The 20,156-nt window shown below is 38.2% G+C and overlaps 1 protein-coding gene across 7 annotated transcripts in view; it reads right to left on the bottom strand.

Moving 5' to 3' along the window:
• Positions 1-20,156, bottom strand: part of LOC103468406 (myosin-10) — a 66,768-nt gene that overhangs the window by 17,576 nt on the left and 29,036 nt on the right. For 2 of the 7 annotated variants that reach the window (XM_008415470.3, XM_081609711.1), the window contains exons 4-17: positions 18,502-18,529; positions 16,355-16,457; positions 14,787-14,855; positions 12,285-12,377; positions 10,703-10,766; positions 9,474-9,572; positions 9,006-9,149; positions 8,768-8,863; positions 8,483-8,601; positions 7,301-7,453; positions 7,054-7,227; positions 6,803-6,976; positions 1,715-1,829; positions 412-480 (exon numbers count right to left, since the gene is read on the bottom strand). In XM_008415470.3, coding sequence (XP_008413692.1) covers positions 412-480; positions 1,715-1,829; positions 6,803-6,976; positions 7,054-7,227; positions 7,301-7,453; positions 8,483-8,601; positions 8,768-8,863; positions 9,006-9,149; positions 9,474-9,572; positions 10,703-10,766; positions 12,285-12,377; positions 14,787-14,855; positions 16,355-16,457; positions 18,502-18,529 — 1,500 coding nt within the window. The remainder of the gene's footprint in view (positions 1-411; positions 481-1,714; positions 1,830-6,802; positions 6,977-7,053; positions 7,228-7,300; positions 7,454-8,482; positions 8,602-8,767; positions 8,864-9,005; positions 9,150-9,473; positions 9,573-10,702; positions 10,767-12,284; positions 12,378-14,786; positions 14,856-16,354; positions 16,458-18,501; positions 18,530-20,156) is intronic. The other 5 variants (XM_008415471.3, XM_008415472.3, XM_008415474.3 and 2 more) reach the window with 5 other exon arrangements.

The raw sequence follows: 20,156 nt of genomic DNA, 5'->3' as shown, positions 1-20,156 counted from the left end.
AGAAACAATCACCAGGGCTCTCTAATTTGAAACACTGCCGAGCGGTGTGTGCATAATGAGGCTGAAGCTCTGACATGAGGCCAAATTCTGATGAAGCCACACAAGTTTGTGCAGCAGGCAATGCTGTCCACCATGTTCCCTCTTTTACCAAACAAAACACTCCAGGAACTGTAAAACATTATAAAAACTCCTGAAACATTCACTAAAATAACCACAGTTGGAGAAAGCTGCAACCATCACGTTTTCCGTGCCTGAGGTTTTACCCAAAACAAAAGCGGAGCCATACAAAGCTGGAGGAATGCGTTGTGATGTATGCGCGAATACACTGATGTCACGGAAAAGGGGATGAATGGGGGCCAGGCAGCTGCAGCGATGAGAGACAGTGAGAAGTACAGAAAGCTGGTTACTAACATTCACCTGGAGCTTCATGGAGCCCAGACACATTGTCATAGAAAGAGGCTCTCTGAAACGTCTGAATGTCTACAGCAACAGAGAGAGAAGACAGGCGTGAGAGAGAGAAGGAAAGTAGGCATGCATACACAAACACCCATTGTTCACACTCCCTCAGGCACAAGTTATTACTGCACTGAGAAGACGTTAGAAAGAGGCCTGAAAGAGTAAAAGTTGGTCCGAACGCTGGCTACTGTTTAGGAGCATGATTTTAAAGCTAATTTATAATTATTTACGTAATACAGAAACCTGTTACAGTGTAAAATAAGCATTTGGTTTTGGAGTGGAGCTGATTCTCTGGAGGAAACTCACCATCTTGTCTAGGGGTGTCCAAGTTGCGGCTCAGAGGGCCATTTCTGGCACCGATTTTGTGCGACCCATGGCTGCAGTTTGAGAATGATAAAAATTTACCTGCCCCTTGCACCGGTGGTTGATGCAAATGAAGATTTTTTTATCTTTAATCAGGGCATAATGATCGTACCATTTTACAGCACTTCAGTTGTTGTAAATATCAAATTGACTTTGGAATTTATGTCCTTGAAATTGGGTCTCTGTCTCTTTAAAAACTCCTGGTCTTTCTGAAACTCCACCTTCAGGAAGTCATCCCAACATGGCTCCTCTATTAACTCTTTAGTGACCTTTTTTTACCAGGGTTTCACTGAGAAGCAGCTCCTATAATGAGTTCAGCTGATGCTCAGCTCCACCAGGTGTTTGCTAATTGCTGCTGGCTAGTCTGAAGGAGCTGAGTGGAGGGAGTCACAGAGTAATGTGAAGAGTAATCTGTGAAGTGGAAACTCCAGCTCTGAGGAGGAGCTTCGTCTTGAAGGCGGGGCTACGTCCAACCAGGTGTTTGACACAGCTGAATGGTTGCCATGGGAGATTAGAGGATTTCTCAAATGTAAATGAAAGGATCAAGTCAACACTCCAAGTATGTTTGTAATGAGGGAATAACATTATAACATGAAACAAATCTCAAATAAGTTGATTTTGCATAATACTGTCACTTTAAAATCTTAAAACAGAAAATGTATTAAAAAAATACAGAAAAATAATAATCAAAGTATGTTGCTTTTCCTTTTTTCATCTAATTTTTTTGACCCACGAGTCTTTTTGACTAAAGGATTTTGGTCCATGTGGCAAAAAGCTTGGACAGCCCTGGTCTAGTAGGAACTTCTTCAAGATTAGATAAAACAGAAAATGCAGATTTAAGGTAAACGGTTGTGCAGCTGAAATCATAGTGAGCTTTAAGCGAAGAGAGACATACCGTCTTTCCAGAGCTCAGCCACAAATTTGTCAGTTGACTGGTGGAGCAACGTGGCCACATTGTCATTCAGAGGATCCATGTTCTTCATCAGCCATTCATCAGCTTTATAGTCCACCTACAGAAACATGACAGGTGATTCAGTTTTTATCTAAGCAGTTGCAAAAGCAAAATTTTCTAGAAATGATTTCATCCCCATTAATTATCCCGAATAAAATCCCAATGAAAAAAAAATACAATCAGGTAGTTCTACAAATAAAATCTGTTTTTTGAGTAATTTATACTGAAAACAGAAATGTAGAACTATTTATTATTATATCAGATTCTAATTACACACTAATTTCACCCATGTTCACTATGGAAATAATGAATCTTGAATGCATATTTTAAAGTTAACACCAGTAGAAGAGGCTTTTAGTCTGCACTCTGTTTGTTTCACTTTTTAATAATAATCTAAGTAGTACATCTGAAGCTGATTTTGACAGAAAAAGAAAATCAGACGACTGGCACTACTTGGGATCACAAGTTCAAATTGTCAAGCCCAGTATTATTCACTAGCAGCACATTATGTTGATATTAGAGGAATGGTTGTTGGATAGCTAAAATTTTCCTATCCCAGGCCTCTGGTGTTCTAATAAATGCTCTAAAATAACCAACCTGTCAGGTAAGCATTTATATTTAAAGCTGAGGCACAAGCATGCTTTTATGTTTCTTTTTTTTCTCTTTTAATTTAAAATATTACAGGCAACGAACATATGGACAACAGGGATATAATAGCACAGTACAACTAGAAAATTTCTGGAGAAATTCAAATACGGCCTGCCAAAGTGTGCCTGTCGGTTGGAACCCAGCTTTCTGATGATAAAAATTAGCACCAATGCTAAAGTAGGCTACTATGTACTGAATAGCATGTGGAGAATCACAAGCATGTTGCGTAATATCGACTTACTCCATTCAGTATGTTTAAATTAGTGTATAAGCTAAAATTAGACAAAATGCTAATGTTAGCCTAAATGCTGCCAGTGCACATGTGGGCTACAACTAGCATGTTATCTTACATTGACTTCCTCCATTCACTGTGCTAAAAATGGCTTATAAATAAACAAAATAGCTAAAAAGGTTAGTTTAGGGAAAAGGCTAATGTGGGCTGCTAGCATTAACAATGCTTGTGCTAATGTTAATGCACTGCCTTCTGATCTGTACTTTTGCAGTAAAAAGTAAAAATCAAATGTTTACTTTGTGGCACTTGGTTACCAGAAAACTCACTCATCTCTTAGCAACAGATTAACAACAAATATTGATATTGTTCAAAAAACATTAGATTTCTTCTGCTCTTTTGAAATACTATACTACTGAACAAGAATTGTGCATTTGGTGAATTTGGCAGGAAAGTGAAAATATTTTGTTCTGTTTTGGTTTTTTGGTCATTGATGGCAAATATATTATAAAACAGACATTCAGCACAAAAGTAAAAATCTGATTTATACTTCGTGGCAGTTCGTTATCAGAAAAACATTGCTCATCTCTTAACACCAAATTAATAAGTAATATTGTTTATAAAGCAAACTCTTTAAATACTGCTTATCTGCTTAGTAATGGAAATTTACAGTCGGTAAATTTTGCAAAAATAAAAATCAGATATTTACTTCGTGGTACTTGGTTACCAGAAAACGTGCTCATCGCTTAGCAACAGATTAACAATTGTTACTGTTCAAACTACAGAAGATTTCTTCTGCTCATCCTCCACTAATTGCTACCTGACAATAATTGTGCATTTGGTGATTTTGGCAGGAAAGTGAAAATGTTTCATTTTGTTTTTTTTGTTTGTATGTTTTTTTGTCATTAATGGCAAATATATTATAAAACAGACATTCAGCACAAAAGTAAAAATCTGATTTATACTTTATGGCAGTTCGTTACCAGAAAAACATCATATCTTAACACCAAATTAATAAGAATTATATTATTTATTAAACATAAGCTGTATTTAAATACTGCTTGTCTACTTAGACACAAGAAATTTTCATTTGTTAAATTTTGCAAAAGTAAAAAACAGATGTTTACTTCGTTACACTTGGTCACCAGAAAATGTGCTCATCTCCTAGCAACAGATTAACAACAAATATTGTTATTGTTTAAAAAAAACACAATATTTCTTATGCTCTTTTGAAATACTATTTATCTTGGACTAATTACAACTTAACAAGACTTGTGTAATTGGTGAATTTGACAGAAAAGTAATTTTTTTTTTTTTTTTACTTATATTTTTTTGTAAATGTAAAAATCTGATTGTACTTCGTGGCAGTTCGCTACCAGAAAAAAAAACACTCATCACTTAACACCAAACTAAAAAGTAATATTGTTTATAAAACATAAGGTCTTTTAAAATACTGCTTATCTGCTTAGTAATGAAAATTTACAGTCAGTAAATTTTGCAAAAATAAAAATCAGATGTTTACTTTGTGGCACTTGGTTACCAGAAAACGTGCTCATCGCTTAGCAACAGATTAACAACAAATATTGTTACTGTTCAAAATACAGAAGATTTCTTCTGCTCATCCTCCACTAATTGCTACCTAACAAGAATTTGGTGAATTTGGCAGGAAAGTGAAAATGTTTTTTTGTTTTGTTTTGGTTTTTGGTCATTGATGGCAAATATATTATAAAACAGACATTCAGCACAAAAGTAAAAATCTGATTTATACTTCGTGGCAGTTCGTTATCAGAAAAACATTGCTCATATATTAACACCAAATTAATAACAATAATATTGTTTATTAAACATAAGCTCTTTTTAAATACTGTTTATCTGCTTTGACACAAGAAATTTTCATTTGGTAAATTTTGCAAAAGTAAAAAAACAGATGTTTACTTCGTGGCACTTGGTTACCAGAAAACATGCTCATCTCTTAGCAACAGATTAGCAACAAATATTGTTACTGTTCAAAAGAGCAGAAGAAATCTTATGTTTTTTGAAGTACTACTTATCTAATAATACTAAACAAGAATTGTGCAGTTGGTGAATTTGGGAAAAAGGTGATTTTTTTTTTTGTCATTGGTGGTAAATATATTTTAAAATATATATACTTGTCTGCAGTAAGCATTCAGCCAAGGTGGCGTCTCTGTAGTTGTAACTGGAAGCTCTGCCCTCCTCTGTAAGAACTGAGTGTTCTGGCATCTCTGTAGTTCTCTACATCTCTGCTCTGTTGCTATGGTAATTAATCCTCTCTGAAAACTGTTGTGTGTGTGTGTGTGTGTGTGTGTGTGTGTGTGTGTGTGTGTGTGTGTGTGTGTGTGTGTGTGTGTGTGTGTGTGTGTGTGTGTGTGTGTGTGTGTGCGCGTGTGTGTGTGTGTGTGTGAGTGAGACACAGAGGGGGAGACATCTCTCAAATTAATAATATTAATTTAGTGCTTGCTTTGCAAGGCATTTCAATGCTCTGCTATGGCAGGCCCCAATAAAAGCAGCTAAGTAACTGAAATAGACAGATACATTTTCCCATAGTTCCATTACTTATTGGTCAATACAAAGGGCATACATAATCCATTTTTTTCCAACATTTGGTAAATTTCTCCAACTCCACTCTCAAGGAAAATATAAGTCTCTCCATGCTATAGATTTTTTTTTCTTCTTGGTCTTCATGATGGTGTTTGTAAAGTAATTTTCTCTACCAAACCCCTGATGCTTTCACAAAACATCTCACTAATCATCTACTAATAACATAGAGGCAAAAGGTTGCATTGGATTTTATTAGCAGTATTGAGTTTAGTTAGCCACATTTTTCCATCTTCTACCTGTAAAACATCTATTAAACCAGGTATCGTTTTCCTCCTACTTTGGGTTTTGCTCAATAAAAATCCTAATAAAATATTCAGTTTGTCACAAAAGTTCAGAGCGTGAATGCTTTAGCAGGGCACTGTCCACGCAAACCGAGCTGGATAATGAGAAACCAGTGACATGCTCAGAAACCTGAGAGGAAACTCTGCACGTGGCTTCAATCAGGACTCTTAAAAAACAACAACATAATGTTCACAGCTATTTTCTCCCTCAATATTGCAGTCATGCAGGAATTGTTTCATGAAATTCCACGCTATTCCTGGATCCGGCTGTCTAAGTGAACCTGGCACTTCACATATTCCTGATTACGGATCGGGTCCTGGACTCTGAGTGTTTCAAATAAGCGCAACGTCAGAGACCAAAACACATATAGACCCTAATGGAGCTGGCGCTCCAGACGTAACGTCGTATTTTATGACAGGAGCCTTCTCAGGAATGCTGAGGAGGATCGGTTTAACTTTAACAGACGCCAGACATCCACAGAGAAAGGTGAAAGCTAAAAAAGAAAAAAGAAAACTTGTGTTATGTAACCAGCAGGCATCAGAAAGCCCATCTCATACCGATCTGAACCAGATGTGGGTTTCCTGCAGCAGCAATTCAACAACTGTGCCTTTGTTTTCACGCTGTAACCTGGGCAGCTACGCTAATAGAGGAGCCTCAGAGAAAAACTGGCTTTAAACTAGGATGTATGGGCGATATAGACTTAAGGTTTTATCACAAAATTTTGCGGTAGTGTTGTGATAATGATAAAAGTGACGATAACTATTTATTACATCTTTTTTAGGTAACTGTATGAATGTGACTGTGTGTCACAGCAATTAAAGACCTACAAACCCAAAAATCATGTTCTTGAAAATGAAAAACATTCCCATTTGTAATGTGCTTCTTTAGGATATCAGTCATGCAAATAAGTGTATCACTAAGCTGCTGAATTTTCAGATTTATTTGTATTTAATGATGTTTTTATTGTACAAACAGTGGAAAAAATAGTAAACTTATTAATTCTGATAATACGGAGAGTTTTGGGGAATTTTTTTAAACATAATTAGTGGGAATTTACTGTGATTGAGATAAATCAAAATTCTCATCATAAGAAATTTATCACGATAAATAGTAACAATACGATAAATGCCCACCCTTCGTGGGAATACGTCTCTTTTAAAAGACAAACTACAAATATTGACTCCTAAAGCTGCTGAAAAAGTTTCAAAGTCCAAACTCCTAAAGAGAGCGATCAGAAAGCGGCATGTACGTACCCTCCCAGCGTAGTGGATGATGCAGAAGTCTGCTTTGTCCTTCAGCTGCCGCGGCTTCTGGAACTTGGCGTGCGTGCCCAATTCCTGCAGCACTTTGTCCACAAATGTCTTGTCTGTGGCTTTGGGAAACCAGCACTCCTCGTCAAGCAAAGCCAGGATTCCTGGAGGATTGTTCTGAGAAGACAAGCACGGTCAAAAGCGGGAAATCCCCGGAGACGACGCACAGACGACGCAAGCGGTAGTAGACCAACCGGCCGCTCAATGAGGTCGATGCACGGCTGCAGATCCAGGCCGAAGTCGATGAAGCTCCACTCGATGCCCTCCCTCTGGTACTCCTCCTGCTCCAGGATGAACATAGTGTGGTTGAAGAGCTGCTGCAGCTTCTCGTTGGTGTAGTTGATGCACAGCTGCTCGAAGGAGTTCAGCTGGAAAACAAACCGGTCGAGTTAGCGAAACGTTTCTCGTTGACCGCGACTGCATAAGATGGTAAAACGCCACCTCGAAGATCTCAAAGCCAGCAATGTCCAGAATGCCGATGAAGGAGGCGCCCTGTCGCTTGGTCCTGTCCAGGGCCTTGTTGATGCGGTGGACCAGCCAGCGGAACAGCCGCTCATATGTCGCCTTGGCCAGGGCCTCCACGGCAAAGTCAGTCTTCGTTAAGAGAGCAAAAACCCCACCGTCAGTAACGCAGGAGTGATCCGAGTGTTGTTCAGGAAATCAAGATCTGTTCCAGAGTGAGGTCAGACAGCTGGACTCAAACGGGACGATCTACAAATCAGCTTCCTGGTAGCAGGAAAAGCTATCAGTGATTTAATCACATAATAAATTAATATTTCCATTCTGATGATTCATATTTTTTGAAGGGTTATTTTGTTTATGGAGACATCATGATCCATTTTATTATTGGCTTTTGTTGTGTGTGGCTTTGAGTTATTGCTGCTTATTGTTTTTTGTTGTCGTGTTTCCTTTTGGATATTTAAGATATTTTTCAGTTCCAGTGTAAAGCTTTCTTCACAAAATTAAAGTTTATTGGTAAGTGAGATGGAAATTAACTTGCATTATTATTCCATTATCAGTACATTACTTGAAAATGATCTCAAAACAACAATATTAACGTTTATCGCATTAATTACTGGGACAATTTATTGTCTAGCAATATTTGTTATTGTGACAGGCTTAGGCATGTGTCATTGTTCTCCACTTATGTATGAAGATTGACAACTTTATGTTGGTCTATTGCACTGATCTTAATAAAATATTGGTAATGTGAAAAAGTTTAAGATGTGCACTGTAAGAAAAATGTCCACTAAAAAAAAAATCCTTTCAGAAAATTACCAGGACATTTTCCGCTAATTTTACGAACATTTCCGTCAGCTAAAAAACAGACTTTAGACAGATTTAACAATTTGTCGTGTTACATTTTTTCACATCTCTGAAAATACAAATTTCCTGTATTTTTACATTCACAAACATTTCCATTGTCTTAAAACTGAAGTTTTCTGTATTTGTTACAGTAAATCTCACGAACTTTGACATGAAGTAGAAAATACAGGAAAAACACCTGTTAAAAGTCTAAAAAGAAAGTCCCTTCACATTTCTACATTACATTTATCAATGTCTTTCATAATCCATTCTTCAGATTACTTGACCTTTACTGGTAACAGTAGCACGGAGTTTCACCTGTTCTTTGGTCTGAGCTTTTTGCACGTAGTCTCGTCCTACTTTGATCCTCGGGGTTAGAATGGCTCGGGTAAACTCCATAACATTCATGCCAAGCAGATGGCAGAGCTTCTGCGCCGCTAAGAGAAGCAAAAAAAAAAAACCAGAACACCACAGGTGAGTAACTTCCTGTGTAATTAAAACCATAAAAACAGCCGGAAACCTGATTATTCAGTATAGAAAATAGAGAGGATATAAAACGGGTTCTCTAATGCTACCCACAGAGGGAGGTGTCATCCGGCTCACCTGTGTTCTCAGGCATTGAGGCTTGGTCGGTATTCCTCTCCTTCTTGAACACGACGTTGCCAAACTGCAGCACGGCAGAAACCACCTTTAACATGCCTGGTGAATTCAGAGCAAAATAAAACTTTATTTGTTCGCCCCATGGAGGATAAACTAACAGCACCACAAGAGAAGGGAGGAAAAAAACAGATTTCGCTAATGGGATGCAGACGTGGACGGCACATCTGGAAGCAGAGCTTACAGACTATTTCGTCATGGGAGAAGCCCATGATGTGCATCGCCTCCATTGTCTCCTGGAAATTCTCCTTGTCCTGCTGACCCGGGATGGGAATGTTGCCGTTTGACAAGAACCTGTAGCTGTTGAATCCCTCAAGAAGCAGATCCGCTGTGTAAGGAAAACAAGTAAAACTGTTATCAAACATACATTTCCCATATATTAATTATTAATTGATTGGATTAAGTTCGCAACTCGCAACAAATTTAATATCAAGGCGCTTTGCAAAACAGAAGTAGACAGTCAATGCTAAGTCACAGTAACAGTTTTTTGTCTTTTTAGTTTTTGTTGTATTTTTATCTAAATATCTTTTGCTTCATCCTGCAACGGTGTGAGCCAATCAGACAAGCAAATTTAAACCGGGTCTCTTGAGCTTTGCAGCAAACAAATGAAAGGTTTGATGCCAACCGGCTCGTTAAGAGGACAGAAACTCACTTCGTAGATGCTCTCCAGCTCCTGCCAACAGGCGATAGAAAATGTGGAAAGTCCTCTCCTCTTTTGCCTGCCTGATGGCTCTCGACTTTTCTAGAAGATCTGTGGGGCCAGAGTTAAGGACTGGCAAGGAAAACATTATCTGAACAATCAAACTCCCTTCAGAAAAAGAAATAAATGCGTGCGGTATTCATACCCAATGAATTTTCATGCTTTGCCACTATACAGCCCCAAACAACACGTGCACACTAGACAAACACAGTGTAGTGGGAGTTAAATGTAACTTGGCATGAGAGGAAAACATGATTTTCAATAACGTTTTGCAATTTAAAACCTTAAAAAGTGTGGCATGCATTTACGTTCAAACCACTTTACTCGAATACCCTCAAAGAAAATCCAGTACAACCAGTTAATTGCCATCAATTGTCCGTTTACGTCAAACCATGTTCACGAGACAGAGCGGTCCAGTCAAAGTCCATCTCTATAATAACTGAATCTGAGGCAACATTCAAATGTAGATGTTTACAGACGCTCTATATTTGTTTTAGCTATCTTGTGCTTCAACTAGGGGCTGCACAGTGTATAGGCTGCGCAGTTGGTAGAGCTGTTGCCTTGCAGCAAGAAGTTTCTGGGTTCGATTCCCGGCCCCGGGTCTTTCTGCATGGAGTTTGCATGTTCTCCCTGTGCATGCGTGGGTTTTCTCCGGGTACTCCGGTTTCCTCCCACAGTCCAAAAACATAACTGTCAGGTTAATTGGTTTCTCTAAATTGCCCCTGGGTGTGAGTGTGTGTGTGCATGGTTGTGTGTCTCTGTGTTCCCCTGCAACAGACTGGCGACCTGTCCAGGGTGAACCCCGCCTCTCGCCTGGAACGTTAGCTGGAGATGGGCACCAGCAACCCTCTTGACCCCACTAAGGGACAAGGGTGTTAAGAAAATGGATGGATGTGCTTCAACTACATATTAACTCACAGTGGATAATAATATTATTATTATTATTATTATTATTAAAAATGCAATTTATTTCTATCATTTCAACTGTGTTACAGGATTAAAAAAATATTGTAACATTTTTATATTAGTTCCCTTACTAAAGAAAGAGATAAATAAAGGAAAACAAAACAGGTTGGATAGCATGCAGAGAGAGTCACATTTTGAGTTGAACACACATTTTGTTTTTTTCCTTTAAGAAGTGATCCATTGTTCCTTACAGCAGAACCTGGCATTAAGGATACAGGTTTCAATATTGGCCCCAACAATGTAGCCGGTAACGTCAAAGTTGATTCTGATGAACTTCCCCTGCAGAACAAGACAGATGAATGAGTCGTTATTAATCAAAAACACCATCACACATCCACACTAACACGGCTATGCGGTTTCATGGGTTTGCCATCAATCTTGCATTCAGCTACGTTTCTTTCCTCCTTCTGGGCTCTGCTTTGTTTTCATACCACCCCCAAGTGGTTTCTTGCTCACGACAAAAATGCAGTGAGGAACCAAAATGCCCATATTAGGAGGTGCCAGGTTAACATGTCAAGCAGGAATCCGAGGCATGTGTGTGGTTTCCTGACAGTAAATGTGTCTCGGTCTGTGGGAACGTGTGCATCCACTGCTGTTCGGCAGACACACCTGTGATTAATGTGGACCTGGCCACCGCGGCGCTTAATTTTCACCACATGGTTTACTCAGCCACAGAGAAATGTGAAACGCTCGGGGGCGAACATTGATTCGATTACCGTGCGCCAAACCAAGTTTGATGAGTGCTAAATGCTACACAACCGACCTAGTAAAACCTTAAATATTTATGTGTATCATGGTTTTCCAACAGATCTCTGCCAGTCGGACATGATTTCATGATGTTCCTGGGAAGAGTTGGAAATTTTATTTTAGAAACCAGTTTTTTGTTGAGATTTTTCACCACAAATTAATTTTCTTTGTGTTTTTACAGAATCTTTTACAGTAAAATTCAAATTTTTTCCACAACAAATGCCATTTAAAAATAAAAGAGAGCTAAAATCTAGTATGTCAAGAGGCCTTCTTTCCTCAAAGTGTTGGACCTCATCCAGAAATATAAATCAGCAAAATACCAGCGGAAATGCAAACAAATATAAGCAGATGCTAACTCTCAAAGTCTAGCTATAAGCTACATTCTTACTAGCCTTCAGTGCTAACAACAAATTTGTATCTTGTCTGTTGTGGTTTATTTTTGTCCATAGATTAACCAGAATAACCTGGATCACGCAAGTGGTTTTAAAGTGGTGCAGGCTTCTTCAATGCCATTACAACCAAGGATTATTTGTCATAAAGATCCATCACTTTATGACAAACAATCATAAAGTGTTTGTCATAAACACTTTATGACAAAAGTGTTTATGACACTTTTGTGTCATAAACACAAAAGTGTTTATCACACAAAAGTGTTTATCTGTGTCGACAGAATTTATCTGTTCTGTCGACACAACAGATAAATCCAAAACCGACTTCCTTTTTACTACAAAATAAAAGTGAAAAAATAAGTTCAGAGTATAAAGCGTATGAGGTTTTATATCTAGAGTGCATAAAAAAGGCTTAGACTTACTTCAACAGAAATAAATCACATGTTGTCAAATGAAAAGACGTCACTGTTCACTCATTGTTTACTACTGTAAGTCTCATCCCACAGGACCTTTTCCACTCCTAATAAACATTATTTTATAAACATAGTCCAAGTAAAAGAAGTTCAATAAAAACTCATCTTGAGGGGGTGAGTGCTCAATTTACTCCCTGGATGTTTTTAAACAAAGAAAATGTTCATTTAAACAGATAATTTAAACTCACAAAGCGAGACGAGTTGTCGTTTTTCACCGTCTTGGCATTGCCAAACGACTCCAGGATTGGATTGGCTTGCAGGAGCTGACGTTCCAACTCCCCCTGTAAACAAACACAAAGAGGTGAACAGGCTCTCGACTGCATCTAATTTCTTTTTTAAATCTCTGTTTTCACGTTTGTCTTTTTAATCCAAGACACACACAAGTAGGCGATGGCAAAAATATATATTTCATAAAAACAGAGAAAAAGAACAAAGCCAAGTTGTTGTGCTCAGCTATACTCCATTAAGGCTGTGTTGCAGTCGCTTAAATGAACAGAGGCATTTTTGTCGAGAGAATTCAACAAGTTTCAGGGGCCAAGACAAACACGCAGATCGAGAAGCCGTGTTAAACCACGGAGGCACTAAGGAAGTGTGGCGGTCTGAACGTTCAACGGAGAAAAGTCACTTTGTGAGGACTTTCTCCTGCCCCCTACATTCCTCTGGTCGAGATCATATGAACTGTATAGAACGTGGTAAAAGAGTAACAACCAGCCAATCGCACAATGCCTTCTTCCGCAAACTTGTCCTAATCTCATTTTATGTCGGAGGCTACAGAAGGACATTAGCCTTTGTAGCCAAATCTGGCCCATTTTAAAAATCTTAAAGCTTGAGATCTAAAATATTTAATTCTCCAAGACTTTTCACCATTTCTATTTTCCATGATGATGGCAGAACAGAAGCAACTTCTTCTGTAAACAGGATCATCTATGGACTCTGCATCGCCCAGAATGAACAGTTTGTTTCAACAAGTCCCTGACTTGCTCCAGAGTTTTTAACTGCTCTTATTTATCTACTGTAAGGCTATTAACAGTTACAAATATCATAAAACTAATTCTATCTCTTAAAAGTATTACTAAACACTATTTCAAATGCTATAACAATGGGTGCCTAGCAGACAAATCTTTACTAATCAGACAGCAAATTATCCGTTTCAATCTGGGTTTTCAAAGCATTGTATTGTACAAACTGCCAAACTCTGTCTTATTAAAGTTACATAAAGATCTACTTGACCTCAGTTTTGATTCAGCCTGGTGAGAATTTTGCTCAATAGGCTTATAGGCATCCAGTCTGGGCTGGTTTTCCTCCCATTTAAACAACTTTTTTTCCTATTAAACACCAGCAGCTCCTCTTCTGTGAACGCTTACTTGATCTGTGGTGTTCCTCAAGTTACTATACTTGGTCCCTTGTTGTTTTCCGTTTATATGCTTACTTTACCAGGTGTTATAAGGTATCTTAAGAGAATCTCCAGCCATTTATGTGTAGATAATGTTTAGTTGAACGTTTCTTTTAAACCATATTGATGTCCACCTTGACAGCCTGAACAATGTAGAGGACTGACTTACTTCTGATTACATTTCAGTCAGATGAAAAGAAAACAAAGATTATAGCCTCAACTGAAATGTACTCAACATTAATTGCTTTTGGAGTCATTTTTGACTCCAACCTAACACCGGAGAGGTCTAACCCAAGTCTTCTCCACTTCTTCCTGACCACTTTTCAGTCACTGCTACGGCATTATTTTCTTTGCTCTCCCTCAAACCCTGCATTCCTCTGGCTTGTGCACAGAGGCAGCTGTAATGCAAAGCAGGAGGAAAGCTACATTAAGGAGGTCAGGGTGGACGGTGCAGCTAGGCCAAGGAGCCGCAGAGGCACTGAGGTCCAGCTGCTAACTTTCGGCTACTGGATCTGAGCGTAATAACCGTGAACTCGGTCGTGTCTGAGCCAAATGTTTCAGGTTAGAGGAGTCATAAAGACTCACTCTGCGTCTGCAGTTATTAGATTTGCCAACATTCGGTTCTGATTTAGTGGATAGGGGGAAAAAAAATAGAAAAAAGGCAAGAACACAGACTCTGCAGAAAAAAGGTGAGCAAGAAAATACAGAGTTTGCCTTAAATTAAGAAAAACAGACGTTGGAATGAGATTTTTATCCAAACAAAAATTTAGAATAAAACATTGAGATATAATATCCTAACTATAACACAAAATAAGATCAGATTAAATGGACCTCAAACTACAGGCATGCACTTAAAACTGTAACAAAATAAAAACATGCAGGAATATGCCATACATTTTATTTTTTTTCATCAACTTGAATCAACAAATAGAAAATAAAGAAGATGGAGGAGAGTTGTTTGGTGCGGCTGCCATCTGATCTGCACACTGCTCAACATCACGGCTCCACAGACTCGGGCCCCATTAGAACTTCATAAATAGTCATTCTTTATTGTCAAGCATGCGTTTCTGATGAAGCCTTCGCTCCAAACTGTTTTAATAAACCAGAACCAACTGATAAAACATCGTTTTGTTGTCACGAGCCTGCTGGGTTAATGGAAGAATCACTTCTTTCCATGTGAGAAGACTGAGCCAGCACAAACAAATACCTCACAACGTCATAAGCTAACATTAGTCTGTCCACATCATTACGGAAAAGCCAGAGATTTAGAGAGGAGGGCATGCAGATCAGTACAAACATGAAAATAGACGACACCCTCGCCGGGGGATCCACTTGCCTGTAGCTTGAATGCTTTGGGAGAATCGGGCTGTGCGTTATGGATAAACAAATGCATGTGTTAAAAGGTGACGTGCTCATCTGGCACACAAGCAACAGAAAACAGAAGAGTAGAAAGCCTGAGTGCTTCGAAGACAGATCACGCTACTTCTTAGAAAAGCTGATGATTGTTATGTCATTTCTTACTTTCTTAAAAAATCAGAGCATGAATAATTCATTTCGCATTTTGAGAAAAACACCCACAATACTTTCAGCAACAGAAGTGAGAACATGTTAGCTTAAAAAATTATAGACGCTAAGCTAGCTAGCGGGCTAGCTCAGGCTAGTAAGCTTAAGGTAATCGCCTAAAATCTTCTGTTCAACGTATTATTTAGACAACAAGCATGACAGTGTTTTCAGTTTGTATTTCTGCCTTTACACCAGTAAACAGATCAGTAAAAAAAGTCCAAAATGAATTTTTATTCTTTAATATAATCCAACACAAATCCTCTAAATTCTGAGGGAAAAATCATGTTTTTTTCAATTTTTTTGTATTCACTGATGGCACAGTTATTGTAAATCATGCTGTCAATAATTTGTGCAACACTCTTCTACATTTCATCAGCTTAAAGAATTCCATAGCTGGATCCTGTCCTATACTTGCTTCTCTTCAACTCAACCCAAAGGTTTTCTTTAGATTCTGTTTTGATCTGACCATATATGTTGAACCGTTGTTATCCTGAAAGATCGTATGACGGCCAATTTTCAGCTCATTGTTAAAATCCATCACATTTTCACTAAAAATCACTGGTATTTCACAGATTTCCTAATATAATAAACTCCAAGTTCCCAGGGAGATTGGAAGAGAAAAAAGCCCACATCATCACAGATCCACCACTATACACAACTCTTTCTGTAAATTCATTCCTATTTTAATGTTAAACCTAAAGTGATTTTTTTTTTGTGGCTTTTGTATTTTTTTTTCTGAAAAGCCCAATCTTATTCTCATCTCACTAAATAAGACTATTTGAGGTCTTATTTAGGTACATGTCAAGGTTATAATTGTCCTAAAAATTGTTGCTATTCAGACGCCATCTAATTGTTGCTATGGATACTCAGTGGTCCAAAAATGTCACCATTTGCAAGATTTCTCTTAACAAGTGAGTTTGGAGATTTTTTTTAACTCCCTCACCATCCTGCTTAATAGGAATGTTAGGGAAAAAACATTTGGGTGATGTAATATTTATGCACCAGAGAAACAGGAAGTCCTGGGTTACTAATTAGAAATCATTAGAAATTTTGATTAACTAAAACTAGCAGTTTTAGATAGGTATATTCTAAATAGTTGGGGGTTGTGCCACCAGTGACATGTTTAAATTAGGATTTTTAAAATTTTAGTGTCAAATTATGGCTCTTTTACAGTAGATTTATTTACTACAAGGCTTTATAAAGCAACTAATTTACCCGCAGATAGCTCATATGGGATGATTTGCAGGAGCAAAAAGAAAAGGGAAAGGAAGAGAGTAGGGAAATGTCGGCAGTGAGGCTCACAGGAATGTTGTGGTCTTTGCGCCCTTTGTGTGAGGAGGCAACATGGGCCAGGTACTGGATGACCTTTTTTGTGTTTTCCGTCTTGCCCGCTCCCGACTCACCTCTAAAAAGTAGAGTTTAGAAACAGAAACACATAAATAAAATGACGGCCAGTGAAGTATGAATGAAAGAAGAAAGCGGTTCTGCCAAATATCATTGTTATGGGGATGTGTGTAAAGTGTTACAAACAGGAACATTGGAAAACCATGAAAAAAATCCCCCAAAATCACTGCTATTGTGGCGATGAGTGACTGGACGAACACCAAGGTCATCAGGATTTTTATATATTTATATATATGCCTTGTTTGTGAGTGTTTGAGTGGAGAATGCTGTGGTCTGCTGAGTCCGTCTCCAACTTTCCAGGCTCTACTTTTGGGTCGTCTCTAATGATAGCTGTGTACAGGCAGGGCCTTCCACAGTTTCCCACAGTCAGGTCTCAGAGCCAAGAGCAAAAACCCGGCCAGCAGCACTACATCCAGCTACATGCCAGTGGTTTTAGTGTAGCTGCTCATTAGTTCTACTGCACATAGTACACTGAGGTTTTTAGATGCTTCACTAGAATCTGAGGGGCGAGTCCTCGAAGGCAGAATGTAGGTCAAATTAAGCATCATTCTGCATTTGGTTTTAGATTTTAAAGTTTCACAGCGAATCTGGAGTATGACTCCAGGAAACAATTCACAGATTATTGTAAATATTTCTGAAACTCCGCCTTCAGGAAGTCATGACAACATGGCCCCTCTATCAACCCTCTAACAATGTCTTTACCAGCATTGCATTGAGAAGCAGCTCCTATAATGAGCTTAGCAGATGCTCCACCAGGTGTTTGCTAATTGTTGCTGGCTAGTCTGAAGGAGCTGAGTGGGGGAGTTGCTTTAGGAGGGCTGCTATATGAGGCAGAAGCTTGGAACCTGCAGCTCCAAAGAGGCGTTTTGCACAGCTGAATGGTTGCCATGGAGATTCAAGGATTTCTCAAACATGTATGAAAGAGTCAAGGCAACGCTCCAGGTTTGTATTTGATAAAGGAACAGACTTAGACTAATTTTATTGTCATTGCACAAAGACACAACATTGAAATTGGCAACGAAATGCCGTTATGACATAACATTATAACTTACATCATCTTATAATATAACATAATTCAACAAAGTGAATTTTACATGACACTGCCACTTTAAAATCCCAAGAAACTACAAGTTAAACACCAGTCAAACATTCATAAACAAGGATAAAATACTAAAATTACAGAAAAACCATCAGACTATAATACACTCCCACAACATTCTTTTACAATGAAATTGATAATTGATGCACAGAAACCTCTTAAATGGACAGATTGTTAGGGAGAATCCTGGTGCAGATAACTGAGGCATTTTGGCAATACAAACTCTTTTGGTAAATAACAAAAAGCTGATTATTTTCAAGCTTTTATGGGATCCGCAGACATTTGATCAGGCGGTTTGGGGCTCCATGAATCACTTCTTTAAGTTACTCTAGATGCTGTAGTTCCTGTAGGAGATTAGTAGGTTTCTCCAGACTCATACACAATGCAGTGACTGAACGACTGTAGAGAAACTGATTTATTACCACCAACAAGGGATGCTATTTTCAGCGTGGGTTTTGATGTCACTGGCAACTCATGCCAAGCTGAAAGAAAGTGCCACTTAATGACGCTCTGACGTAGAGGTTGAGGGCGGGCCACCAAACCACACTCATAACTCCCTCAGTATTTGGCAGAACCGCTGCACAGCCCTGCATCCGCAAAACCAGCTATTTGTAACTCGTCTTTAAATAAAACCCAGCAGGACGATGGGCATAGAGGGAGATGGAAAAGGGCTTTACTGAGAGAAAACGAGAACCACATTTAAAAGAAGAAAGACATCCTGAAGTTCTTCTTGTGACCTTTTACGTTATAAATACAGGCAGTGCAAGAACATGAACGGAGGTCAGAAGGTAAGAATATTAGGTGATAAATAATCTCTATCTGTTGAAGGTTCATTTACCAGCCCACTGAGCAGCTCCAGAACTAGAACCAAGTAGGAAACATTAACCAGCTGTCCTTAGACACGACCTTGGGAATAAAGCAGAGAAAAGACGAGGGCAGTACTCACGTGCAAAGAATCGATTGGTCCTCTCGATCTGTGAAAGAAAAGGAAGACTGTCAGTACTTCTGGTTCAACCACAACAACAAACATGTTCTCTGCTGATCCAGCTGTGGATCCATAATTCATGATGACAGATAATACTGCATCTATTACCATATCTGGGTTTACTTTTTCTAGAGCTACAACTAGCAATTATTTTAGTTATTGATTACTCTATCGATTATTCTGACAATTGGCACATTCTGCAGATTTTTATGTAACCACTTAAGTTTATTTTATAGAATATGAGAAATGCATTAAAATATGTAAATAAACTAATATTCATTTAAGTAAATGAACATTTTATTGCCTAAAATCCAGGTTCATAGAATTACTTTAGTGAATGCTTGATCAATTGTAGCAAAGTCATAGGGCTGTTCTGATTATATTTTAAATTAACTTTATATTAGATAGAAAAAGGGTGCTTAGTGGTAGATTAATTTACTTTTATTTTATTTACAGAATTTGATCAGGTGAAGCTAAAATTGCCACTTGAGTAGTTTTGGATAAAACATATACAGACAAAGAAGGCTTGTTTTTTTTCTCTTAAATGCAAAATGTTTATATTTTTTCCATACAATTTTGGCTTAATTATACTATATATTATATTTTCTTTCAGCAAATAACCAGTTTTTTTTGAGTCTCTTTACTCAAAAAAACCATACAATTTTGGCTTAATTATACTATATATTATATTTTCTTTCAGCAAATAACCAGTTTTTTTGAGTCTCTTTACTCCAGCTCACAATTAATAAATTATGAATAGATGACATCCTAACTTGATGCTTCAAAGTTGGGCTTACTGAGTGTTGACATTGTGTTTTACAGCCGCCGCTCAGCCTGGCACAGAAACACTAATAGGTCAAAGCCATGCTGCGTGCTGACCCGACGCTGACTGTCAGAGCAGTAACCAAAGCTCAGACAGACAGCTTTCATCTCTGCAGACTTCCCTCCAGGTCCAGATGACAGGTTTAGTGTTGCCCCCTGAAAAGGGTAAACTCTCAACTCTAAGACCTCCTGTGCACCACAGTAAACTTTAAATCAACATTCAACAAGAACACAACGTGTTTGATACGTACAACGTACCGACCGCCGTTTCTCATGTCACTAATGAGCACGCAGGCTGATTACGGTGGGGAAAACATTTCTTTTACATTGTTTTAGTTACTTTGTCCTAAGTTTTGTTTATAGGCATACTGGCAATTCAAAGAGCCAAAAGAAAAATGCAGATATACTTTTAGGCATTTTATTTCATCAGGTAATTTTAATTTGTATCAACAAACACATTAAATAAACCTTGAACTACTTATCTAAATACTAGATAATGTCTCAATCAATTTCAGGTACTATCCTGGAGATCCCGATCCATGCATTTTCAAATAATTATAATCTGAGTCCCTAAAGAGTCTGAATACTAAAAATCTCAAACTGCATTGCTTGAAATACAGCAATAGAGGCTTTGGACAATATCCTGGTAATCTAGCAAATCAAGTTTTCTACACCAATATGTGTTTTTCACCTTTTTACAATGTCAAACGTATCGAATGGAAGAGGAGTGTAACGGCTACAGCTCCCTGTCTGTCATTTGACCTTTCCTGTGTGCTGCACTCAAATGTCCCAGC

This window comes from Poecilia reticulata, chromosome 8 (assembly GCF_904066995.2).
Source record: "Poecilia reticulata chromosome 8, P_reticulata-male-v2, whole genome shotgun sequence".
Lineage (NCBI taxonomy): Eukaryota > Metazoa > Chordata > Actinopteri > Cyprinodontiformes > Poeciliidae > Poecilia > Poecilia reticulata.
Note: the sequence above shows the minus strand (reverse complement) of the source record. Positions and strands in the feature narration are given on the sequence as shown.